The following is a 27,723-nucleotide window of genomic DNA, read 5'->3' as shown; positions in this document are numbered from 1 at the left end:
TGAAGTATTTTAATATTAGATATTAAAGAAATTGTGTTTTAATGTTAAAGAAAACGTGGGTGACTTCTTGAAAGCCTAGGAGAAAGTAAAACTTGTTGGGAAACTATTGCTGCCTTGATGTTTTTCTCCACATATAGAATGAACAATGAGGAACATGCTTAGATGTTGAGGAAAGGAATATGCCTATGCTATCTGCATCAGGGTCCACAACTATTGAGACTGAGAGATGAATGTGTTGGCGCCATCAGTGGTGACCTCCAGAAGGGACCAGGAAGCCTTGTGCGTCTGTTTGACTTAGGCAAATGGAAGGCAGATGCTCTTAGGATTCCAAGACATTCTCCACCTTCCAATTCTGTTATAGCAACTGCAGACTGTTACCAGGTACACAGGACCCTACCTCCCTCACTCCCTTCAGGGTCTGAGCTATAGGTAGTGCCTTCAGCTCTGGGCTCTGGTACCTTTATCCTTGTTTGTGCGATTAAGGACTTTCAAGTGTTGGTGGACTTAGGTGTGGATCAAAGTGTTTCTCAATAGTAAGTTAATAATGACAGTTATTGTCATTCCCCTGTCCTTATTACACCTATTTGACTTCATTTGTTTTAATCTATCATGTGTTTGGGTTTCTTCTCCCCAGTCCTTGGTTCTACCTCTGCTGCCACAAACATCAGCATGGCAGGATCTCGTTACCCTTCATCTAATCCAAAAATAAATCTCCAAGAAATGAGCCAGGATTTGCACTTCCAGCTGACAAGGAACCAAAAGGACTTCCAAAACCTCAAAGAGAAGTATCTTATATATGAGGCCATGGCCTATTCCCTGGCCAACCAGTTGAAGAAACTTAGTAAGTTCTGTAATCACCATCATCAAAGCATCTTCTCTCTGAGAAACAACATGCTCTCCATACTTGGTTTTCTCTTCCCTTTATCAAAACTACTTTCTTCCTTACATATTCCTGGGAAGGTGAAAGTGAATAGTTACCTTCCATTTGCTGCAGATGGAAAACTGAGACTCAAAGAGTGTAGCAACATTTCCAAGTTTGCAGCAAGGTAATATGAGAGCTGGAATGTCATGTACTAATTCCTGGTGCAGGCATGGAGCTCCTGTTTTTCTCAGGATCAATCTTAAACACTTTTATTAGCCCCTCTCGTATCAGCTGCTGCAGGCATGTAACATCACTGAGTCTCCTGTCTGGAATTAATGAACTTCCACTCAGTTCAAGCTTCTATTGAGTTCTGATTGGCAAACCACTGTCTGGTTACACTGCGGGTAATGTGGTGAGAGTACACAGGATCTCCTTGGTAGAGCTAAGAAGGAGTCTGCTGTCCACTGAGACAGTACCATCTGTAATATTGTCAAGAACAAGGACTATCCTGGTGAGGGAGAAGCTCTTCTTCCTGAACAGAAAGAAAGCCGCTGAGATCTTGCTGTGGTAGTACAGTACAGAGTGTAGCTCAGGGGACTCTGGGCCACTCCCCTGGTCTCCAGTCCCAGTTGTCCATATTCCCCAAGTCTTAGCTTCCTCGTCTGTTCATATGATACCATCACAGTTCCTACCTCTGTAAATTGTTGTAATGAAAAACAAGAAGCATTTCTTATAAAAGTCCAAGGAGTAAACATAATCCATTAGTTCCTCATTCTATTATTTCTAATTTAAAAGAAACTTCATTAATCTTTGTGTATATTTCCTTGAGGCCTGTAAAGTGTTGTATATTATATTTTACACAAATTATGCAGATGTGGTTTTTTAAAGATTAAAGGTTCCCAACATTTGAAACCTTGAAATTTCTAGCACAAGGGAACCATTAATCCTATCCTCCTGGGAACCTTGCCAACCACACAGATATCACTACTCCATGCTCCAGTTAGGGTTTGACTAAGCCTTAAGGCTTAGAAATTACAGTGGCTCATGATTCAGTCAGAGCTCAGGGGAAGGGAATTCTATCAATCAAATTCCATTGAAATCACCTTTGTCAGGTCAATCTATGTGCCTTTGAACTCTTCTCACCTCTAAAATGAGGATTAATAGATGCCATGAAGTTCAGAGGCGGAAAATGAAGACATGAAAATTCCCACACAGAACCTCTCCCTGGGCTACTTTAATGCCCTGAAGGCAGTGACCACACATGTCCAGCTGTCAACTGAGTTCAGCATTGCTATCTTTCCTCAGAGTGTGAAGAGAGTCAAGAACTCATTGAGTCCGTGCTGAGGAGGCCACAGTCTGAGCAAGAGCAGGTGGCAAAGAATCCTACACCTGCTGAGATCCTCAGGTAAGGGGACCCTGTGCAGGGCAGGCAGGTGGGAAGATGCCTGAATCTTTAAAGTGGGGCAGCTCAGCTGGGAGAACTGAGAGCTAACCTGGGCCAGAAGAGTGGCAAGAATTTACAGGATGGACACATATCTCACAAATATTTATGAAACAAGTAGAAAACAAAGAAAATACTAAGTTAGGACCCACAGGTATTACTCAGAGCCTCATTTTCCATTTTTAAGACCAGCATTTTATTGAGTTGAAATTCATGTAAAATAAAATCAAAGGAAAGTGAAGAATTCAGTGACATTTAGTATTCTCAGAATGCTGTGTAATCACTACATTTACTTTTTTAACAACTCTTTGCACACTAGTATTATTATGTTAGGGGTTTGATTTAGTGAGGACAATTTTTGTAAATCTACATACCAAAGAATATTACATACACATGCATACACACTAACTTCCACATATGAGAAAATTTGGTATTTGTCTTTCTGTCTGATGTTTTTCACTCAGCATAATGATCTCCAATCCCATCTATTTTTGTTTCAAATGTCAGGATTTTATTCTTTTTATGGTTAAGTCATATTCCAATGCATATTGCATTATATACTCTTTCGTATTCTTACTTAATTTCCTTTAGGTATATTCCTAAAAATAGGATAGCTGGTAATATGGTACATCCATTTTTAGTTTTTTGAGGAATGTCCATACTGTTTACTATAATGGCTGTATTAGTCTGCACTTCCACCAGCAGTGTATTAGTGTCCTCTTTTCTCTTCAACCTTGCCAGCATTTGTTATGTTTTTATTTTAGCCACTCTAACTGGAATGAGATGATACCTCATTGTGGCATTTGTTTACATTTCCCTGGTGACCAGTGACTGAGCATTCTTTTCAAGTATTTTTGGCCATTTGTATATCTTCTTTTGAAAGATGTCTATTCAGATCCTTTGCTCATCTCTTAACTTGATTGTTTTGTTGTTGTTGGATTTCTTGAGCTCCTTATATATTCTGAGTGTTAATCCTTTAGCGGATTCATAGTTTGCAAATATTCTTTCCCATTTTGTCAGTTGGGTCTTCACTCTGTTGATTGCTTCCTTTGCTGTGTAGAAATGTTTTAGTTTGAGATAATTCCATTTGCCTATTTTTCCTTTAATTGGCTTTGCTTTGGGGGTCTTATTGTCATACCCATGCCCAAGTCTTGGAGTATTTTTCTCAAGTTTTCCTGCAGCAGCTTCATAGTCTCAGGACTCTATCTTTAGATCTTTGATCCATTCTGAGTTGCTTTGGGGGTGTAAGTTATGGGTCTTGTTTCAAACTTCTGCAGGTTGAAACCCAACCTTCCCAATACCATTTATTGAAGAGGTTGTCCTTTCTCAGTGTTTTTAACATTTTTGTCAAAGATTAGTTGGTCTCAGATGCATGGACTTATTTCTGGGTTTTTTATTCTTTTCCAATGGTCTCTGTGTCCATCTTTATCCCAGTATCATGACATTTTGGTTACAGTAACCCTATAATATGTTTTGAAATCTGGTAATGTAATGACACCAGATTTAATTTTATTGTGCAAATTTTTTTGGTTATTTGTAATCTTTTGTGTTTTCATATTTATTTTGAGATTGGTTTCTCTGATTCTTCGAAGAATGTCATTGATGGGAATTGCATTGATTCTGTATATCATTTGGGATGGGATGTATATTTTGATAATATCAATTCTCCCAATCTATGAGATCAGAAGTCTTTCCATTTTTGTGTGTCTTATTAAATTTCTCTCATTATTGCCTTGTAATTTCAATTTTAGATGTCTCTCACATCCTCAGTTAAATTTATCCTAAAGCATTTAATATTTTTGTAGCTGTTATGAATGGGATTGCTCTTATAAATTCTTCTCAGGAAAATAGTTGCTGGTGCCACTGATTATTTATGTGTTGATTTTGTATCCTACAACCTCACTGAATTCATTTATCAGTCCTAGTAGTCTCTTGGTGGAGTCTTTTGGCTACTCCTTTATAAAAAAATCACATCATCTGAAAACAAGCATAATTTGACTTTCTCCTTTTTTAAACTTGTATGCCTTTTATTTTTTCTCTTTCCTATTGTATCTGCATAAAACTTCCAGAACTATATTTAATATAAGAGTGAAAGTAGACATCTTTGTCAGGTTCTAGATCTTAATGGAAAGGCTTCCAGCTTTTCTCATTTGATATGATGTTGACCATGAGTCTCTCACACACATCTTTATTATGCTGAAGTGTGTTCCTTCCATACATAATTTGTATGGTTTTCATAATGAATGAGTGCTGTATTTTATCAAATTCTTCCTCAGCACCTATTGAAATGACCTTATGGTTTTCATTCTTCATTCTATTGATGTGATGTATTTTTTGCATGTATTTATTTTCATATGTTGAACCATCCCTGCATCATTTGTAGAAAACCCACTTGATCAGGGCAAATGACCTTTTTTATGTTGTTGGATTTGATTTGCTAATGTTTTGTTAAGGATTTTTGCATCTATATTTATCAGGGATATTTATATGTAGTTTTCATTTTCTGTTTTATCCTCATCTGGTTTTGAAATTAACATAATTATGACCTCATAGAATAAGTTTAGAGAGATTCCCTTATTTTCAATTGTTTGCAATAGTTTGTGAAAAAAATGATATTAGTTCTTACCTAAAAGTTTGTTAGAACTCAGCATTGAAACATTCTTGTCCTATACTTTTCATTATTGCAAGGTTCTTTAATACTGATTCAGTCTTGTCACTGGTTATTCATCTCTGGTTTTCTATGTCTTCAAGATTCAATTTTGGTGACTTATAAGATTCCAGAAATTGCTCCATTTATTCTAGTTGGTATATAGTTGTTCCTAATAATTCTTTTAATTTCTGCAGTATTAGTTGTATCTCTTTTTCATCTCTGATCTTACTGATTTGGGTCTTCTCTTTTTCTTAGTTAGAATGATTTTTCAACTTTGCTTATCTTTTCAGAAAACCTAATCTTCATCTCATTAACATTTTGTATTTTTAAACTTTTATTTGTTTATTTCTTCTCTGATTTTTATTCTTTTCTTCCACTAATTTTGGGCTTGATATGTTCTTGCTTTTCTAGGTCCTTGAGACATATTAGTGGTTATTTATTTGATGTGTCTGGGTTTTTTGGTGTAGGAACTTATTGTTATAAAATTTCATCTTAGAATGGCTTTTGTTTTGATGTATTGTGTTTTGATATATTGTTTTATTTTGATATTGTGTTTTATTTTGATATTGTGCTTCTATTTTCATGAGTTTCAAGAAATTTTTTAATTTCCAGGAGCATGTTATTCAGTCTCCAAACATTGTACAATTTCTAGAGCTTCTTTTATTGTTAATTTCCAGTTTTACTCTCTTGTCATCAGAAAAGATACATGACATGATTTCAATTTTTTTGTTTTGTTATGACTTATTTTGTTCCCTAGTGTATGGTCTATGCTAGAGAATGTTCCACATGCTAATGAAAATAATGTGTATTCTGCAGCCATGGAATGGAATGATATACAAATATCTATCAAGTCTGTAATATAAATTAAATTGCATTGTTTTGCTAAATTTTGTTGGTATGGTTGATCTTCCCACTGATGAAAGTAGAATGTTGAAGTCTTCCAGTATTATTGTATTGGAGCTTATGTCTCACTTTGATCTACTAACATTTATTTTATAAAAATCAGGTGCCCCAGCATCAGGTGCATATACATATAAATGGTCATGTCATCTTGCTGAATTGATCATCATATAGTGTCCTTCTTTGTCTTTTAACAGTCTTTGTCTTGAAATCTATTTTGATTTTAGTCCTGGTTAGCCTCCACATATAGTCTCCATGTACTTTTCTTTGTTAGAGTTGATGGTAGCAGTAATGGGGACCTGGGGTGCTCCTGGAGCCCAGGGCAGTTGCTGGAATCTTTCTCACACAGGTCCCTAGCCATTTCCTGAAAGTGGGACTAGAGTCAGGAGCAACAAGCACAACACTAACCTTGAAGGGCCACAGAAATCTGGTGGCTTCCAGGGGAGGTACTGGAGCTCCAATCCCTGTTCTTGTCCCAGGAAGGGCACAGAAATCCTGGCCTATAGCCCCAAGAAAGAATACTAAATGATAGGCTGCTCCAGACTGGAAAGCCTAGGCAGCTGATTATGGGAGGGGCAAGAGCCCAGAATGATGGCTCAGATAGTCAAGGCACAGAAACTCCAGCTACTGTCAATGAGGGGCCTATTGCTCTGAGGGGTACAGAGCTTGATCTATAAGACTTTTGCTGTGCTGGTGTTGAGAGCAGGATAGGGATACTGTCCAGTGAGCACACTGTCCAGAATGTGTTCACCTTCTCGTATATGCACTGTCCAGAGCCTGAGCACATTCCTGAGTGCACACTCAGACACTACTGCAGGAACTGTCCTTAGTGCCCAGATAACTCTGAACCTAGGTAGGGGCAGATCATGTGGAGCTATAAAAACCATGGCCAAATCCCACTCTGCACAGGTTCCAGCAGCAACAAGCCATGTTTCACATGGGCAGGAGAAGGGAGGCAGTGGGGAAGATGATGAATCTCAAATCTGATGGGGCAGTCCTACTTCTAGGGATCCAACAGCTGCCCTGCTCCCACTCTCCCTCGAGATGCAGAGCACTGTGTGGGCAAGATATGGGGGTCATCTCTTGCTCTGTTGGGACAGCTGGACCTGTGAGGCTCAGTCTTCCTTGGTAGACTACAAGAATGTCCATGGGGCACCTGGAAATGACATATACAAGGGCTTTTATCTCTTAGACTGAATGGCTTCTGATGGTGACACCTGTCTCAAGATGGTTCCACACTTCACAGCCTGTGCTCTCAGGGTTGAGGGGAGAGGACACTGTGCCTGTGATGGCTCCAAGGAGCTCTGCTTATTGAGCTTCTGGTCTGTGGTGACTGGATTCCTCTCTAGTAGGGCTCGCCCACATAAGTTTTCCATGCACATGGATTCTGCTTGCACTCTCCTACTTACCCTTTCCCCCTGCAACAGGACTCCCTTCAGCCATGGAGCTAGGAATCCAGCTGCTGGTTGGTTTTCTTCCTCCTTCTGTGCTGCTGTGCCTGGTCTTGGTGTCTTATGTCCCCACTGCTCCTTTACTGTGTTCAGGTGTGCTTCCTTTGGCATTCACCTCAAGCTGTGGCTGCTTTGGGTCTTTTAAGTGGTGGAGGTGGCAAACACTGGGTTTTCAATTCATTCATGTTAAAACCAATTCTCATTTACTGTATCACAATCACCTCCTAACAGGATGTTGTCTTAGATTGGCCCTGTCGATCTCTCATTCTTTCTTCTTTCCAATTAACCCCAGTTGTGCCTGGCGTATTTCTGTGTATGCATTTGTGCCCAGTCACTGCACAATGCACTATGTCTGCTTACATGGGAGTGCCCATAGTCAAAATGAGGAACTGAAGTAGCATCTTTGTGAAGGAGATAAAGGGAGACTCTTGGCTTTTTTTTTTACAGAAAACAAGATGAGGTGAATGCAAAGGACTCTGTAAGATCTCTCTCTAATACAGAGAAAGTCCTTATTTTTCCTTTCTTTGCCAAAGGCATCTCCCAAAATATGAGTAATGATGCTGGTTGAAGGATCTAGGAGAGCATTGTCACCAAAATCTGTTGAACACAGAGAACTTACTGCCCATCCCTTCCCACTGTTGAATTTTCTCTACTATCCTGCGTAGGAAACACAACATCCTAATTCAAGACCAGGACCGAGAACTGAGACAGTTACACCAGAAGTTACAAGAAGGGAGAGTTATGTCTCAGATACTCCTTCATCTTCTCAAGAAGCTCCTCACCCAGCAAGACCCTAACAACCGCCAGGGGCAGGATTACCAACGACGACTAGCTGAGATAATCAGGATGACAGAGCGCCTTGTTAGGATGCTTGATCCAGGTAAGGTGGCCGCAGGCTCTGATTATGGAAAGTGTCAAATTTACTGCAGTCTCCACATCTCTGCACAAGGCATTTTCTACTACATGTCTGTGGCCAGAACATAATCAAGACTTACTGGGTAGGAACAGAGCTGAGAAATGCACAGATTTGAAGGTCCAAATCTCTCTTCTCTGATGCACCTGAGCTTTGGAGCATGAGGCAATGTCTATTCAGTTACAAAGGACACAGAAAAGAGATTGTGTGGCAGCTTGTTAGATTGAAAAAAGGCCCTGGTCTACGGCCATACCACTCTGAACACATCCAATCTCGTCTGAAAAGAGCTCCCTGGACAAAGAGTGGAAACTCCCAACTCTGTCCTCAGTCCTATCATTACAAACCCTGGACAGGTAATTGCTTTATCCTTCCTGGATTTTGCCTCATCATCTGTAAAATGGACTCAGGAATCTCTTTTGTGGATGTAGCAATCAAATGTGGGGACAGTTACTCATGTATTTCAAAATAGGATGAATTCCCTTGCTGTGTCATGTCAGATCAGTACCGGAAGTAGAACTTGGCAATAGGAAAGTTACTGAGACTACAACACTTTCAGTGGGGAGAATTTCCCTTTATAACACAATAGAAGCTAACTTGGATGGACTGTGAAGTCCCCTGAGGTATGAAGAAGTGTGGGATAGGGTTGTTTGTCTCCTTAAAAAAAAAAAAGTAGATCCTATGTGAAACCCCTTAAGAATCAGAACCTGTGCCTGACAAACTGATACCCATTTCTGTAGGACCTGCACAGGAGCCACCTGTCAGACTTTTGTCTCTTATCACTTGCAATGATAAAATTGTTGTTTCTAAATATTGTCCCTGTAGTTCTATACCTATTGACACCCTTTCCTATATGTCTGGAAAGGTAGTGAGCCTGGCTTTGCTGTGCTCAGTCCCATTCTCTGTCTCCATTAACCTGCTTTGTCTTTGCTAAGCAGACATCTCAAAATCAAGACTTAAACACTTCTTACATCTACCTTACTTATATGTTGCCAAGAAGCAAGGTTGGGGCCTGGAAATTCCCCACCCTATGAATGCCCAGTGTTTCTTTGTAACACCTCAGTGTTACAAATGCACAGTGTTTCTTTGTAACACATATAACACATTTTTATGCAAAGGGTTATAGAATACATCAAGTTCTATGAATAAATTCTTTTACCATGAACAACAACAATACCTGATGAGACAAGTCAGTATTGCAACAATACTTCTACAAAATATTTAAAACAATTCCCAAGGATGTTGCAAAAAGAGGTATGTTTACATGATGGTCTGTGCAGGGACAGAGGACATGGTGGTGATAATCTGTCCTATCAGGGTAATTTGCCACAAGGCACAGGCAAGCAAACCCAGCAACTTGTCACAAGTCTCAGCCAGAGCCTTGGAGAATGTCTCTCACAGTATCCTGTTATTACACAAAGTATATTGACACTCCTGTGCAAAACTGAGGTACAGTGTTTGGCATGTATAAAGTGGGATACAGTGTATGTCACTGGTCTTCTCAATTTATTTGCAGAAAACAAAAATGATCCCGAAGAGATGAAAGGAGATCGATTTGCCCCCAGGTAATTTGGAGAAAGCATAGGCTGTTAACTCAGTGGTGACATCTGTAGAACTCATATCCAGGCACCACCAAAAAGTGCTGGACCTACCTATTTCTTTTTTTTTTTTTTAAGATTTATTTATTTACTTGAAAGTCAGAGGTAGAGAGAGAAGGAGAGGCAGAGAGAGAGAGAGAGAGAGAGAGAGATCTTCCATCTGCTGGTTCACTCCCCAGATGGCTGCAACAGCTGGAGTTGTGCCAATCCGAAGCCAGGAGCCAGGAGCTTCTTTTGGGTCTCCCACATGTGTGCAGGGGCCCTAGGTCTTGGGCCATCTTCTACTGTTTTCCCAGGCCATGGCAGAGAGCTGGATCAGAAGTGGTGTACCCAGGATTAGAACCAGTGTCCATATGGGATGCTGGCACTGCAGGCAGGGGCTTTACCCACTATGCCACAGCGCCAGCCCCTGAACCTACCTATTTCATCCACTTAGCCAAACACAAAATATCCTCTTGAAAAAAACTGTTCTGTATTTTCTTCGTGGTATTTGTGTATTTTGCCATTTTGTATTAACATCTCAAGTTTAGTCCATAAAATCAGTCAACTTGGAATATAATCAACCTTACAGATTAACTAAAAATACCTGAACTTCTCTGTTATTATTATAAGCCCAAAGTGAGGAGTTTTATGCCTGTTTGGCATTAGCATGTTGTCAAGGAACCCACAGCAAGAAAATTAGGAAGACAAAAAAAACAACATTATATCATGTCACAATCCTGAGAGAAAGAGAACTTAATAGTACAATATATCTAGGATAACATAATGTCTCAAATGTGTATTTCATTGCTTACTACATGAAAAATTCAATGTCATTTAAGAAAAAGGGATAAACCCATTATGATAGAATCTACTTTAAACTATGATTGCACTAGATTACATACCCAGTATTGATGCTTAAATGGCAGAAAAATTGGCCAATTCACTGAGCACCTAATCCTCTCTCTGTATACATCCCCTCTCCTCTCTACACTCTTCAGTCTGCAATTTTCCTCTCACTACACCATGCCAGTCACACTCTGTTGCATACAAAAGAATATGACATTTACTTCATAAAATGAGTTTTCACATTTGCTCTAAGAGACCACCTCTATGTATACCATCAAATCAAACTATGGTGCTGTAGCATCTGACCCATGCTCCTTGCTACTTCACTGGGCTCAGCCCAAAGCTTCCTCCAGTGGAAGATCCCAAAGTCCTATGGGACTCCCTGGCTAGATACTTTGTGCCTCCAATCCTTCCTGGGCAGTCTGATTTCTTTTGTTAAGCTTTTATTTATTGGAACTAGTGTTGTGGCATAGTGAGTAAAGCCACTACCTGCAATGCCAGCCCTGGCTGCTCTACTTCTGATCCAGCTCTCTGCTATGGCCTGGGAAAGCAGTAGAAGACAGCCCAAGTCCTTGGGCCGCTACACTTCTGTAGGAGACCTGGAGGAAGCTCCTGGCTCCTGACGTCAGATCAGCCCACCTCCAGCCATTGTAGCCATCTGGGGAGTAAACCAGCGAATGGAAGACCTCTCTCTCTCTCTGCTTCTGACTCTCTGTATCTCTTCCTTTCAGAGTTAAAATTAAAGACAGAGGGAGAGAAAGAGAGAGAGAGGTGTTCCATCCACTGGTTCACTCCCCAGATGGTCTAAACTGCCGGAGTTGGGCTGATCCAAAGCCAGGAGCAAGGAGCTCTTCCAGGTCTCCCATGCAAGTGCTGGTGCCCAAGTACTTGGGCCATCTTTTACTGCTTTTCCAGGCCATAACAGAGAGTTGGATAGGAAGAGGAGCAGCCAGGACTACAACCGCCGACCATATGGGACGCCAGCTCTGTAGGCAGAGGCTTAGCCCACTATGCCACAGTGCCTACCCCAGCATCTAATTTCTATCAGCTGAACACAGGAGCCTTACACTCATCGAATAAATAGAAGTAGCTCTTGGCAGTTGATGTAGGCAGTGAATACCCCATTGTGACAAGTGGTAAGGCTGCCACTGATAGCCAGCAATATCCTTGCACCATTCACTTCCTTGGGAACTAAGAGATGTCACTGAAATGGGATGGACCCATAAATGTTGATTGCATATGACCCCAAAATCTAGTTTGTAGTACAGACTTGGGATGGAACAGTCAGCTTTGTTGTCTTCCTTTTGTTGGATATGCCCTTGGCACTTTGGTTGCATTGTCAGGTCATTTGATTCAGAGCAGGTGTGATAAATTCACACCAGCATGTGTAGTACATGCCCAGGAGCTGTCTGCAATGCATCCTTGTTTGAATTATGTCTGTGGCCACCTGCTATGTTGCTCATAATTTTCATTCACCAACTGCGTCCTCTGATAGTTTATGCCGGCCAGAGCTAGTGGCAAGCTAGTCTCCATTTCTGTCAAAGATGTTTCCCCTTTCACTGAGCCTGGTCCCATTGTCTGTCTCTTAAATGTTGGCTTAATTTCACCAGGCAGACAGGCAACAAGCCTGAGGGTTGTCACCCAGAGATTCCATAAGTAGTCAATGTTTCTGTGCAGCTGCAAAGATTTATTTTGATACCAGGATTTGTGGACTCCACCATCTAACCCCAGTGTATAAAATCCTGTAATTCAGAAACAGACTGGGTATTTGATGAGAGAAGATTCAACACTACACTCTGCCCCCTAGAAAGCAGTCAGACTGGTACCCAGGAGTCTCTGGGAAACCATTTTACTCAGCCTTTGTATAGACCCAGGACAAAGCATAATGTGCGGGCTCATCCTGCAAGGCCTGCACACTGTGGGATTGTGGGGAGACGGTGTTCCTTGACAAGAAGCACCGGAGACAAGTTTGGGTGAACATGTCCATTTTATTAATGATCACGCACACTTTTTTTTTAATCTTTTATTTAATGAATATAAATATCCAAAGTACGACTCATGTGTTACAATGGCTTCCCCCCCCCATACCGTCCCTCCCACCCACAACCCTCCCCTTTCCCACTCCCTCTCCCCTTCCATTCACATCAAGATTCATTTTCGATTATCTTAATATACAGAAGATCAGCTTAGTATACCTTAAGTAAGTATTTCAACAGTTTGCTCCCACACAGAAACATAAAGTGAAAAATAATAGATGATTTTTTTTAAATGATGATGAAATCAGATCAGACCTATTGTCATGTTTAATCCCAGTGAGAGTCAAGTTGGGAATTGATAATTTCTTTCTTTCTTTTTTTTTTTTTTTTTTTTTTACAGAAGATCAGTTTAGTGTACATTAAGTAAAGATTTCAGTCGTTTGCACCCGCATAGAAACACAAAGTGAAATATACTGTTTGAGTACTCGTTATAGCATTAAGCCTCAGTGTACAGCACGTTAAGGACAGAGATCCTACATGAGGAGTAAGTGCACAGTGACTCCTGTTGTTGACTTTACCAATTGACACTCCTGTTTATGGCATCAGTAATCTCCCTATGCACCAGTTATGAGTTTCCAAGGCTATGGAAGCCCCTTGAGTTCTCCGACTCTTATCTTGTTTAGACACGGTCATAGTCAAAGTGGAGGTTCTCTCCTCCCTTCAGAGAAAGGCACCTCCCTCTTTGAAGACCTGTTCTTTCCACTGGGATCTCACTCACAGAGATCTTTTTGCCAGAGTGTCTTGGCTTTCCATGCCTGAAATACTCTCATGGGCTTTTCAGCCAGATCGGAATGCCTTTAGGGCTGATTCTGAGGCCAGAGTGCTATTTAGGACATCCGCCATTCTATGAGTCTGCTGAGTATCTCACTTCCCATGTTGGATCACTCTCTCCTTTGTTTATTCTATCAGTTAGTGTTAGCAGGTACTAGACTTGTTTATGTGCTCCCTTTGACTCTTAGTCCTTTCATTATGATCAATTGTGAACTGAAATTGATCACTTGGAGTAGTGAGATGGCATTGGCACATGCCACCTTGATGGGATTGAATTGGAATCCCCTGGTATGTTTCCAACTCTACCAATTGGGGCAAGTCAGCCCGAGCATGCCCCAAATTATACATCTCTTCCCTCTCTTATTCCCACTCTTATGTTTAACAGGGATCACATTTCAGTTAATTTTCAACACTTAAGAATAACTGTGTGATAATTACAGAATTAAACCAGTCATATTAAGTAGAACAGACAAAAAAAATACTATGAGGGATAATGTATTAAGTTGTCCATTAGCAGTCAGGGCTATGCTGATCAAGTCACCATTTCTCATAGTGTCCATTTCACTTCAGGAGGTTTCCTTTTTGGTGTTGAGTCAGTTGTCACCGATCAGGGAGAACATATGGTATTTGTCCCTTTGGGACTGGCTTACTTCACTCAGCATGATGTGTTCCAGATTCCTCCATTTTGTTGCAAATGACTGGATTTCGTTGTTTCTTACTGCGGTATAGTACTCTAAAGAATACATATCCCATAATTTCTTTATCCAGTCTACCATTGATGGGCATTTAGGTTGGTTCCAGGTCTTGGCTATTGTGAATTGTGCTGCAATAAACATTAGGGTGCAGACCGCTTTTTTGTTTATCAATTTAAACTCCTTTGGGTAAATTCCAAGGAGTGGGATGGCTGGGTCAAATGGTAGGGTTATATTCAGGTTTCTGAGGAATCTCCAGACTGATTTCCATAGTGGCTTGACCAGTTTGCATTCCCACCAACAGTGGGTTAGTGTCCCTTTTTCCCCACATCCTCGCCAGCATCTGTTGTTGGTAGATTTCTGTATGTGAGCCATTCTAACCGGGGTGAGGTGAAACCTCATTGTGGTTTTGATTTGCATTTCCCTGATTGCTAGTGACCTTGAACATTTTTTCATGTGCCTGTTGGCCATTTGGATTTCCTCTTTTGAAAAATGTCTATTGAAGTCCTTGGCCCATCTCTTAAGTGGGTTGTTGGTTTTGTTTTTGTGGAGTTTCTTGATCTCTTTGTAGATTCTGGTTATTAACCCTTTATCTGTTGCATAGTTTGCAAATATTTTTCCCATTCTGTCGGTTGTCTCTTCACTCTCCTGACTGTTTCTTTTGCAGTACAGAAACTTCTCAATTTGATGCAATCCCAATAGTTGATTTTGGCTTTGACTGTCTGTGCCTCCCGGGTCTTTTCCAGAAATTCTTTGCCTGTGCCAATATCTTGAAGGGTTTCTCCAATGTTCTCTAATAACTTAATGGTGTCAGGACGTAGATTTAGGTCTTTAATCCACGTTGAGTGGATTTTTGTGTAAGGTGTAAGGTAGGGGTCTTGCTTCATGCTTCTGCATGTGGAAATCCAGTTTTCCCAGCACCATTTATTGAATAGACTGTCCTTGCTCCAGGAATTAGTTTTAGATCCTTGATCAAATATAAGTTGGCTGTAGATGTTTGGGTTGATTTCTGGTGTTTCAATTCTGTTCCATTGGTCTATCCATCTGTTTCTGTACCAGTACCATGCTGTTTTGATTACAACTGCCCTGTAGTATGTCCTGAAGTCTGGTATTGTGATGCCTCCGGCTTTGTTTTTGTTGTACAAGATTGCTTTAGCTATTCGAGGTCTCTTGTGCCTCCATATGAATTTCAGCATCATTTTTTCTAGATCTGCGAAGAATGTCTTCGGTATCTTGATTGGGATTGCATTGAATCTATAAATTGCTTTTGGGAGAATGGACATTTTGATGATGTTGATTCTTCCAATCCATGAGCATGGAAGATTTTTCCATTTTTTGGTATCCTCTTCTATTTCTTTCTTTAAGGTTTTGTAATTTTCATCGTAGAGATCTTTAACGTCCTTGGTTAAGTTTATTCCAAGGTATTTGATTGTTTTTGTAGCTATTGTGAATGGGATTGATCTTAGCAGCTCTTTCTCAGTCATGGCATTGCTTGTGTATACAAAGGCTGTTGATTTTTGTGCATTGATTTTATATCCTGCCACTTTGCCAAACTCCTCTATGAGTTCCAATAGTCTCTTAGTAGAGTTCTTTGGATCCTCTAAGTACAGAATCATATCGTCTGCAAAGAGGGATAGTTTGACTTCTTCCTTCTTGATTTGTATTCCTTTGATTTCTTTTTCTTGTCTGATGGCTCTGGCTAAAACTTCCAGAACTATGTTAAATAGCAGTGGTGAGAGTGGGCATCCCTGCCTGGTGCCAGATTTCAGTGGAAATGCTTCCAACTTTTCCCCATTCAATAGGATGCTGGCTGTGGGTTTTTTATAAATTGCTTTGATTATATTGAGAAATGTTCCTTCTATACCCAATTTGCTTAGAGTTTTCATCATGAAAGGGTGTTGAATTTTATCAAATGCTTTCTCTGCATCAATTGAGATAATCATATGGTTTTTCTTCTGCAGTCTGTTAATGTGGTGAATCACATTGATTGATTTGCAAATGTTGAACCATCCCTGCATACCAGGGATGAATCCCACTTGGTCTGGGTGGATGATTTTCCTGATGTGTTGTTGTATTCTATTGGCCAGAATTTTATTGAGGATTTTTGCGTCTATGTTCATCAGGGATATTGGTCTGTAATTTTCTTTCAGTGCTGCATCTTTCTCTGGCTTAGGGATTAAGGTGATGCTGGCTTCATAGAAAGAATTTGGGAGGATTCCCTCTTTTTCGATTGTTCTGAATAGTTTGAGAAGAAATGGGATTAGTTCTTCTTTAAATGTCTGGTAGAATTCAGCAGTGAATCCATCTGGTCCTGGGCTTTTCTTTGTTGGGAGGGCCTTTATTACTGTTTCAATTTCTGTTTCAGTTATGGGTCTATTTAGGTTTTCGGTGTCTTCATGGTTCAATTTTGGTAGATTGCATGTGTCCAGGAATCTATCCATTTCTGATAGGTTTTCCTGTTTGCTGGCATACAGGTCCTTGTAGTAATTTCTGATGATTCTTTTATTTCTGTGGTGTCTGTTGTTACGTTTCCTTTTTCATCTCTGATTTTATTGATTTGGGTCTTTTCTCTTCTTTTTTTAGTTAGTTGGGCCAATGGGGTGTCAATTTTGTTTATTTTTTCAAAAAACCAGCTTCTCGCTTGGCTGATTTTTTGTAATGTTTTTTTGGATTCAATCCTGTTAATTTCTTCTCTGGTTTTAATTATTTCTCTTCTCCTACTAGATTTGGGTTTGGTTTGCTGCAGTTTTTCTAGGTCCTTGAGATGCGCTGAAAGCTCATTTATTTGGTACCTTTCCAATTTCTTGGTATAGGCACCTATTGCTATAAATTTGCCTCTCAATACTGCTTTTGCTGTATCCCATAAGTTTTGATATGTTGTGTTGTTGTCTTCATTTACTTCCAGAAAGTTTTTGATTTCTCTTTTGATTTCTTGAATGACCCATTGTTCATTCAGGAGCATGTTGTTCAGTCTCCATGTGTTTGCATACTTTCTGGGGTTTCCTGAGTTGCTAATTTCCAGCTTGATCACGCACACTTTTTAAAGGGCAGGCAGAGCTGGCACCGCGGCTCACTAGGCTAATCCTCCGCCTGAGGCGCCGGCACACCGGGTTCTAGTCCCGGTTGGGGCACCGGATTCTGTCCCTTTTGCTCCTCTTCCAGGCCAGCTTTCTGCTGTGGCCAGGGAGTGCAGTGGAGGATGGCCCAAGTGCTTGGGCCCTGCACCCTCATGGGAGACTAGGAGAAGCACCTGGCTCCTGGCTTCGGATCAGTGCGGTGTGCCGACCACAGCATTCTGGCCGCAGCGGCCATTGTGGGGGTGAACCAACGGAAAAGGAAGACCTTCCTCTCTGTCTCTCTCTCTCTCACTGTCCACTCTGCCTGTCAAAAAAAAGGGGGGGCAGGCTGAAGGGGTGTAGCTAATTCAGGGCAACACTAATTCTATAGGATGAAGCTGATATTGGCACCGCTATGCTTCTCCAATCAACTTGAAGGCCACATAACCTAGTAGCTTCCCAGGCGGGCCTGGGCCACACCTGGGAGCAGCTTATCTGATTGGCGGGGGGTGGGGGGTATGCCTGGGGCTCCTGCCCCACCTGCCAGCAGTCAGGTTAACCCCATGTATGGGCAGTCTCCCAGCCAATATTGGAATGATGACTTAGTGATAGCTCAATTGAAAGACCTCTAAGACATGACCTCAGACCTCTTGGAATATTCCTGTCCCAGGATTATGGACTGACAGGATTCTGGACTGACTCAGAGAAAGACAGTTGATGTGCCTGTGTTAGGATTAGACAATGTTCAGACATGTGTGAAGGGGGATCTGCTTACTGTGTGACCACCCCTGTTTGAATTTATTTGCAGAAAACAACATTGATCAAGTGGAGGAAGTCCAAGCCCTACCATTAAGCAGGTAACTGTTAATAATCGTGGACAATGAGTTCAGTGTGGACATCCTCAGACTGCAGATCCAGGATCAAGTGCTAATGCCCAATGTACATCGTCTATCGCTTCAGCCAGCCATGCAGTAGCTCTGTCAGCACTGCTGCTGTTCACATTTTGGTGCCAGTATAGTTTTCCACTTGTCCTCCTTCCATTTAGTAACCTGCAGTAGGCTGACTCGGGTCAATCAGCCTTTCCAGAGATTTCCTGCAATCACTGCTTCTCTCATGAGCAGGGAAAAGCAGGACAATGCACATAAATCTTCCTCCTTCTCAGCAGCAATGTGCAGCATTTTAGCTACATGAAAAGACACAGAAAATTGAGAACATGTCACATCACTGAGAAAAGAGGCCTGCGGCCTAAAGCTCTGGAGCTCTACAATATCCCAAAACACGAACTTGCTCTTGCCTATAAAATTCAACACGCTTCAGACACATTTGTGGACACCAGCTTTAGTATCCCTTACCAAGAGTGTCATTTCTCATTCTTGAGTCTCTACTATGTCCTATTCACAGAGCACCTTGCATCTCCCTCTCTCTCTCTCTCTCTCTCTCTCTCTCTCTCAAATGTAGAAAATAATTGAAAATTATGGCCACAGGTCTCAATGGGATTTTTAGCATCGTGGAGAAACTTCAGTTCATAATCTAGGAAATTCATTTGCCTTTTCAACCAGGTTTCTATTTCATATTTCTCCCACCTCAAGTGTAGAAAGCCCATCTCCCCTTTCTTTGCTGTTTCTTTCTTCTCATACTCAGTGGGGGGAGGGTTTCACAGCCCTCTTCTCTCTGTACCTACACATTTTAACTGACTTACCTACTGTTTTAATTACCAGACATACAGTGATGGCTCAAGGATTTATTTCTTCTCAGAAACCCAGATTTGTATACCCAAGAGCCTACTCAACAGTTCCCCTTGTTGTCCAACAGTCACATCAAATTCAATGTAGCCAAAACAGACCTCTTTTTCCCACACCAAAAACCTGCTTCTCCCCCCATCATTCCCATTTCACTTGCTGAGTTTCTCAAACAAAGCATTCAGAAGATATCCTTGTTTCCTTTCTTTCACTCAACTGTCCCCACACACCCCATACACCAACAGCATCTGTAGGCTTCATAATGGGTGAATGGAAATACTTATTTCTGTTTTTAAAATTTATTTTTTTATTTATATGAGAGATAGAGAGGGCAAATTCCTGTCTTCTCGTTCACTATTCCAAATTCCCACAATGACTAGGGCTGGGCTAGGCCAGAGCCAGGAGCCAGGAACTCAGTACAGGCCTCCTGCATGAGTGGCAGGGACCCAAAGACTTGAGACCTACTGCCTCGCAGGGTATCACCAGCAGGAACCTGGGATTGAGAGCAGAGCTGGAACTCAAACCTACACACTCTGATATGAGAGCAGGTATTCCAACACCAGCGGCTTAACAGCTAGGCCCAGCGCTCTCCTTGAAGCTGATATCTTGAGGCCTGCGCAGCCGTGATCTCAGTCCATGCTCCCATCCTTCGTCTCACTCAGACTTATGGAGAAGACTGCTACCATCCATGGCCCTGGAGATCTATATCCTTCAACTGCCAAAACACATATGCTTCCCAGGGCTGGGACTGCTGTGCAGGAGGTAAAGCTGCCACTTTTGATGCTGGCATCCCATAATAAAGTGCCAGTCCAAGTCCCAGCTACTCTGCTTCTGATCCAGCTTCCTGCTAATACACCTTGGGAGGCAGAGAATGATGGGCCAAGTGCTTGAGATCTGGTCACTCATGCGAGATACAGGATGGATTTCCTGGTTCCCGACTTAGACCTGGCCCAGCCCTGCAGCCATCTGGGAAGTGAACCAGCAGATGAAAGATATCTCTCTCTCTCTTTTTATTTTGTACTTACTTTTTATTTATTTGAAAGGCAGAGTTACAGAAAGAGAGGGAAGAGCAGAGAGAAAGATAGATCTCCCATCCCTAATTCACTTCCCAAATGTCCTCAGTGGCTGGGGCTATGCCAGGCCGATGCCAGGAGACTGGAGCTTCCTCCAGGTCTCCCACATGGGTGCAGGGGCTCAAGCGCATCCACTGCTTTCCCAGGTGCATTAGCAGGAACCTGGATTGGAAGTGAAGTAGCTGGGTCTTGAACCGGTGCCCACAGGGGATGCCAGCATTGTAGGCAGTGCCTTTACCCACTACACCACAATGCCAGCCCCTCAGACTTCTTCTAAGTCCTGGTGACCAATTTAATGCTCTGACTGTGTCTCCTTCCCCTCTCCAAGCCTCTCTTCCTTGCTTCAGTGACTTAACCAATGCCAAGCTTTCTCCTCCTCCCCACCGTTACACTCACTGTTTCCTCCACATGGAAGACTCCTTAGATTTGGTTTGCCATGACCTATTATGTCATTTAATTCTCCACTGAAATGTACCCTCCATAGAGAAATCATTTCTGATCACAATTTCTAGATCAGGCCCATTTCTCCTTACCTGATTTCCTACCTAACAGTGTCACATGGGTCTGCAAGAGTACTTAAGAAATTCCTGGGGCCGGCGCTGTGGCTCACTTGGTTAATTCTCCGCCTGCAGCGCTGGCATCCCATATGGGCGCTAGGTTCTAGTCCCGGTTGCTCCTCTTCCAGTCCAGCTCTCTGCTGTGGCCCGGGAAGGCAGTGGAGGATGGCCCAAGTGCTTGGGCCCTGCACCCGCATGGGAAACCAGGAGGAAGCACCTGGGTCCTGGCTTCGGATCAGCACAGCGCACTGGCCATAGCAGCCATTTGTGGGGGTGTCTAACTCTGCCTGTCTAATAAAAAAATTCTGTGGAAAATGCAATTAAAACATAAGTTTATTTTTATTAAAAAAACACTTTGAAATGCATACATATTAAATATTTTTTAACATTCACAGAAATTTTATATTATGCATGCTTTTTGAAATTTTTGCAATAAATATCTTTTAATTCCATTTTCCATAAATTTTTTAAAGAACCCTCATATTTACTCTTTAAAATCCCCTATCTGAGCTGCCAGTGTGTAACGTTCATCATGGCAGCATGTGGATCCCATTGGCCACAATCACCTACTACAGCAGCACCTAACACATGGTCAAGGTCAACTACATGCAGGTTGAATAGCTGAACAGATCGTTAGTGAGCAGTAGATATGTGGGCACTTTTTACTAAGCGCCTTCTGCTAGGAAAATGGTCACAACTGCGTGAGGCCAGCACATGGTGAGCATTCTGACCATCTGAAAAACTGTGCTGAAGAGCATATAGGCTCTGCTGTGCAACTGGAAATTTTAACTGCTCCACACAGAGAGAGGGTCCTCCCCATCATGCGTAGAATTTTTTTTTAATTTACTTATTTTATTTGAAAGGCAGAATTACAGAGAGGCAGAGAGAAAGAGAAAGGTCTTTCATCCGTTGGTTCACGCCCCAGATGGCCAAAACGGTCCTCCAGGGTCTCCCACTTGGGTGCAGGGGCCCAAGCACTTGGAACATCTTCTACTGCTTTCCCAGGCCATAGCAGAGAGCTGGATCATAGCAGCAGAGCTGGATTGAACTGGCACCCATATGGGATGCCGGTACTGCAGGCAGCAGCTTTACCCACTACACCACAGCACCAGCCCCTCATGTGTAGTCTTGATGAGACTCGAGGGTCCCTTGCCATCCTACTCCATCACACTATTCTTTTTCTCTCACTCTCTTTCCCCTGTCCCCTCTCCTCTTTGCCTCCCCCTCTCCCTTTCCTCCCGTCTCCCCCAAGCTAAGAGGTATAATAATGACACAAACCTCAATAATGAATTGTTTTTTCTTTCAGGATTTTGTGCATTGACTAAAAGGATTGGAAATACTTGAAGACATCTATTCCAGCAGCCACACTGAGCCCACCAGGGTTCCCAGGCCTAATACTCTAGCTTTCCATCATGCTACAGGCAATCCAGTATCCCTCCAATAAATTACTTTCTCTCTTAAGTTAGTCAAATTGATTTCTGTTGCTTACAGCCAAAGAACATTATTACACTGCTTTATTTTCTCTATAGATTAATATGAAATAAAAACTTTCTTAGGGCCAGCATTCTGGTGTAGCAGGTAAAGCAGCCACCTGTGACAATGACATCCCATTCGTGTCCCAACTACTCCACTTACAATCTAGCTCTCTGCTAATGACCTGGGAAAGAGACAGAGAATGGTGTAAGTACTTGAGCCCCTGCACCCATGTGGTAGACCAAGATAAAGCTCCTGGCTCCTGGCTTCAGTCTGGCCAGCATCAGGGGAGTGAACCAGCAGATTAAAGATCCTTTCTCTCTCTCTCTCTCCCTCTCTCTCTCTCATTCTAACTCTGACTTCCAAATAAATAAATAAATCTTTAAAAAAGAGAGAGAAAAACACCTGTCAGTTTCCAAGTATCACTTTTTCTTGGACTCTCTGATTTCTTTTCCAGACTCTAAATCTTCTCTAGTATCTATACTGTTCAGGATTTAGATATAATAAATAGGTTTTTTGGCCCCACTGGTTAAGGGTTTATTGCCAAATATTTTTTTTAAGATTAATTGAAAGGCAGAGTGACAGAGAGAGAGGGAGAGACAGACAGGAAGATCTTCCATTCACTGGTTCACTCCCCCAATTGGCTATAAGGGTCGGGGCTGGGCCAAGCCAAAGTCAGAACTCTGGGAACTCCATCCCCATTTCTCATGTGGGTGGCAGGGTCCCAAACAATTAGACAATCTTCTGTTACTTTCCCAAATGCATTAGCAGGAAACTGGATGGGAAGCAGAACAGCCAGAACTCCAAATGGGACTCGAACCAGAGTTCCGATATGAGATACAGGTTCACAAGTGGCAAGCTTAATCCTCTGTGCCACAGCACCAGCCTTAATTATCAATTCTTTAGGAAGAACTAGGCTAATACAAAAACCCACTGTATATCCTTTATATTTAGTTATATTTAATTAGGTACTATGAATGCGACAGTTTTCATTAAAATGAACTACAGAGAACTTTTAACTGAGAACAATTTGCATAATATATTTCTAAAATAAACACCCCTAAAATAATACTGTGTTTTTTCATCAGTTTATCTTTGTAAAAATGTATTTAATGCATATAGATAAAGTCCCAAAAGGATAAATGCAAACTAAAGGCAGTAATTATGTTGAAGGAAAATCTTGGAAGTCAAGGATGATTGTAGCTTAACCTGCCATGTGAACTTAATAATAAAAACATACTTTTAATAGGAAAAAGTTCCAAAGCATGTTAAGGGTATAAAGTTTTGTTTTAAACTCCTTTAAAAATATGCAAGTATTTTTGGGATGGATATGGAAGCCACACAGGATGATACAATTGTAAAGGCTTGTGTGGAGTATCATGATTACAGGATGAACAACCCTTTCATTCTCCCAGAATTACTGCTTAGCTTACACAATGGTGTCCCTTGGGTTAAAAAACTGTGTTTCTTCCTAACTTGGGCAGAATAAACACTGTTAGTACATAAAGTCTGGGGGATTCAGACAATTCTTGCAGTGCCTGGACATTGACAATATCTGGCCTATCTAGCATTCATTTAACAAGTATTAATTGCTCACTTACTGAGTATGAGCTCTGGTGGTTCCTAAGTATCCTATAATAACTATAATAAGTGAGGCACAATCCTGGCCCTCAAATACCTTTGCATCTCATCAGGCAGACAGACAAGTAAGCAGGTGATGGAAACGCAGTATTAAGTTACAGATGGGAACTAGAAGTAGCTGTGTGTGTGCACAGGTGGGGCACCTAATTCAGCTTCAGGAGTCCAAGCAAGTTTTTCCAGAGGGCAGTACAAAGGATAAAACAAGCACCAAAAGTGATAGAATACTAATGCATTCTATGATTGGAAGCACTTTCCTTTCTTCACACTGTATAACAGAATGGTGTATCTTAAGTTAGTGGCATCTTAGAAATTTGTATTCCTTAAATAAAAGGTTTCTTTGGGGGAAAAAAATCACGAACATGTGAAGTCACATTCCTTTAAAGTGTAAAGAAATCAAAAACTAATCAAATTACTTTGGCACTTGGCCCACTGAAAATGTAAAAAAAAAAAAAAGTGGGTTTGCTATAAAAGCAAGTTAGGCTCTCTCTTATTGTCTCTCCCACCATCTCTGACCCATGTAATGACTTTCCCCTTCCACGATGGGATGATACAGCAAGAAGGCCCTCCTCACCAGATGCAGCTGCCTTAATCCTAGACTTCCCAATCTCCAGAACTATAAGAAAGAAATCTTCGTTCTTTATGTATTACCCAGTCTCAGGTATTCTGCTATAGCAGCACCCAAAGGTCTAAGACAGTCAACCAAATTGAATTGCAGCTTTGTGTACTGGAGTCCATATCAGGTTCCCCCCCCCCCCAAAGAAACCTTTTAATTAAGAAATACAAGCTTCATGGATTTCATAAGTACAGCTTTAGGAATACAGTGACTCTTCCCACTATAACCGCCCTCCCACCCACACTCTCACCCATCCTCCTCCTCCCTCTCCCTTCCCAGTCCCATTCTCCACTAAGATTCATTTTCTATAACATTGTACACAACCAACTCTATACTAAGTAAAGATTTCAACAATTTGCATAAACACACAAAAACTTTTTGAGACAAGTTTTACAAATCCTTGAAGACAGAGGTCCTGCATAGGAAGTTAGTGCAAGCTAGACACCTACTGTTAACAATTAACACCCTTATGTATGATGTCAGTGATCACCCGAGGCGCTTGACATGAGTTGCCTAGACTAGGAAGCCTTTTGAAACCACAAACTCTGTCAGTATTTAGACAAGGCCATAAGCAAAGTGGAAGTTCTCTCCTTCCTTCGGAGAAAAGTACCTCCTTCTTTGATGACCACTTCTTTCCACTGGGATCTCATCCACAGAGATTATAAGGCCTTACTTTAAAATAGACATAGGGGGTGCATTTTGTACAATAGTTAAATTGACACTTGGGACAGCCACATCCCATGTCAGAATGCCTGGTTTGAGTTCCAACAATTATATTTTCTGATCAAGCTTCCTGTTAATATGCGCCTTGGGAAGCAACAGATGATGGCTCAAGTGCTTGGGTCCTGGCCACCTACATAGGGGATCCAGTAGTCTGACTCCTGGCCTCAATCTGGCCCGGCCCTGGCTATTGCAGGCATTTAAGGATTGAACTAGCAGATTGAAGATCTCTCGACTTGTCTCTACCCCTCTCTCTCTGTCTCTCTGTCTCTCTTCCTTTCAAATAAAATGGTAATCTTAAATAAATATAAAATAAAATCGGCTTCAGGGTGGGCATTTACTTATTTGTTAAGATGCTGGTTAGGATCCTTACATCTTGTATCATAATACCTGTCTTCAAATCCCAGATCCACCCCCTGATTCTAGCTTCTGGTTAAGTGCAAACCTTGAGAAGCAACAGTGATGGATCAAGTAATTGGGTTCCTGTCACCCATATAGGAGACCTGGATTTAGTACCTGGCTCTGGGCTTCAGCCACCCAGTTGTTGTATGCATTTAGGAGTCAACCAGTAGATGGGAGTGCTGTCTCTTCATCTCTCTCTCTCCCTCTCTCTCTCTCTCTCTCTCTTCCCTCCCCTCCCTCCCTCTCTCCCTCTCAAATTAATTAATTTAAAGATAAAAATAGGCATCTTGTGGACTCCGTGATTAAAAGATCAAGTGATTATGTTCCTGTCAGTCACATGGATTGAAGTACTTGTCCCTAGTCCCCAGCTTCAACCTTAGCTGGGGCTGTTGTAGGCATTTGGAAAGTGAACCAGTGGATGCGAGTTCTCTCTCTCTCTGTCTCTGTGTCTGTGTGTGTGTGTGTGTCTGCCTCTCAAATAAATTAGTTAAATAAAATTAAACATCAAAAATATTGAAAATAACTACAGCTACAACAACTTGTCAATGAATGCACAATATATTGGACTGGTGTTGTGTGGCACAGTATGTTAAGTCCCAGCTTGGTTCAAATCCCAGCTGTTCTGCTTTCAATCCAACTCCCCATTAATACTCCAGAGAAAACAGTGGAGGACAACCCAAGTACTTGATCCCCTGCCACCAACTTGGGAGACCCAAATGGATTTCCTGAATCCTGGCTTCAGCCTGGCCCAGTCCTGGCCAAGGCAGTCACTTGGGGAGTGAACCAACAGGTGCAGAATCTCTGTGGGTGTGTCCCTGCCTCCCTCTCTCTCTGTCACTCTGCCTTTCAAATAAATCTTTTAGGAAATATATAAATTGTGACTGTAATAGCATAAAAAATGGGGTAGGGGAAAGTGTGAAGCTTTTATATAGAACTGAAGTTCTCAGCTTAAATTAGAATATTGTGACTATGAGATGCTTTATGTAAGCCCTGTAATAAACATAAAGTAAAAAATCTAGTAGAGGTGGGCATTACAGTGCATTGAGTTGACCACTGCATGGGACAGCTGAACTCCATATCAGAGTGCCTGGGATAGAGTCCTACCTCTGCGTCTGATCCAGTTTTCTGTTGTTTCATTCCCTGGGAAACAACAGATGATGGCCCAAGATGGAACTCCATTGGAGTTCCTGGCTCAGCTCTGGCCGTTGTGGTCATTTGGGAAGTGAACCAGCAGATGGAAGACCTCTCTCTCTCTCTCTCCTTCCCCCTATAACTCTACCTTTCAAATAAATAAAAATAAATCTTTTTTTAAAATCTTCAGTGCCTTCTCATACCTCTCAATATCCAATACCCTCCATCATTACTTCGGAATGAATGAATGGGAGAGGAAGTCTTTCAAACAGGATGAAGAAAGGAAGCCCTTAGAGACAGTGGAGTTCATGAGAATGCCCCTGGCAGGGAGCATCAGCCTCCTGTCACAAGCTAAAGCCTGGAATTTTCTCATTATTTCCTCTCAGAATCCTTACATGTTCTCCTCATGACCCATGCCTCATCCCCAGAGGAACTTGAGCCCCTCAGGACAAGGCTATCTTGAGTCAGTCTTGGCTCCGCCTCCTTCCCTACTCAAGAAGCTGGTGAAAGGACAGGCATAGGTTAAAACAGTGCACTTAATGTTGTTAATTTATAATTTATTCATGTGTTGTTACTGTAATTGAAATTGTTATAAAGACTTTAAATTCAGTCATATAGAAAGAAATGTATTAAGCAAAATTATGGGAATAAATATTCCCATAAAATATATCTGAATGGTTAAAAATACTAGAAGAGAGCTGTCAGGGCTACAGTAGTGAATGTCCTTTTCTCTTCTCTCTTTCTTTTTTTTTAAATATCAAAAATACCAGTAAGAAAGTTTGGTGTTTTCAACATAGAAAAAATGTTATCAGTTATTAGGCAGTGCACTCTACTTGGTGTAATTGAAAGTTGTACAGTACTATTTCCTTATTTTAAGTTTTTGTTTATGTATTTAAGTATTTGCTTTTTTATTTAATGCTGCTCTTCTCTGAATATTTTTCTCTATTGTTTCTGTTTCATATTTTTTACAAGGGCAAGTACAGGAGCAACTGCTGCTACCCATAAAATTTGTGTATTATAAATAATTAAAAGAATTTTTAATTGAAAAAACAAACAACAACAACAATAACAACAACAACAACAAAAGCAGTGCACCTGGGGACACCTGCATCCCTTATCTGAGGATCAGAGTCTGGATTCAAATCCCAGCTCTGCTTTCCTCCCCAAGTTCCTGCACCC

At 41.4% G+C, this 27,723-nt stretch overlaps 1 protein-coding gene across 2 annotated transcripts; it reads left to right on the top strand.

Moving 5' to 3' along the window:
• Window positions 1-373: 373 nt before the first annotated feature.
• On the top strand, window positions 374-22,025 carry LOC100344740 (putative neuroblastoma breakpoint family member 5). Of its 2 annotated transcripts, none has more exons than XM_008264073.3 (7): window positions 374-533; window positions 635-841; window positions 2,168-2,267; window positions 7,970-8,184; window positions 9,731-9,779; window positions 18,004-18,052; window positions 21,871-22,025. In XM_008264073.3, the coding sequence occupies exons 2-6, from the start codon at window positions 670-672 to the stop codon at window positions 18,014-18,016; spliced, it is 549 nt and encodes a 182-aa protein (XP_008262295.2). In that variant the 5' UTR covers window positions 374-533; window positions 635-669; the 3' UTR covers window positions 18,017-18,052; window positions 21,871-22,025. The 2 variants fall into 2 exon arrangements, with proteins under 2 accessions (XP_008262295.2, XP_069932955.1); XM_070076854.1 differs by having other exon boundaries at window positions 375-508.
• Window positions 22,026-27,723: the final 5,698 nt, after the last annotated feature.

The sequence above is a fragment of the Oryctolagus cuniculus genome, chromosome 7, assembly GCF_964237555.1.
Source record: "Oryctolagus cuniculus chromosome 7, mOryCun1.1, whole genome shotgun sequence".
Taxonomy (NCBI): Eukaryota; Metazoa; Chordata; class Mammalia; order Lagomorpha; family Leporidae; genus Oryctolagus; species Oryctolagus cuniculus.
This window is presented reverse-complemented; position numbering and strand designations above follow the sequence as displayed.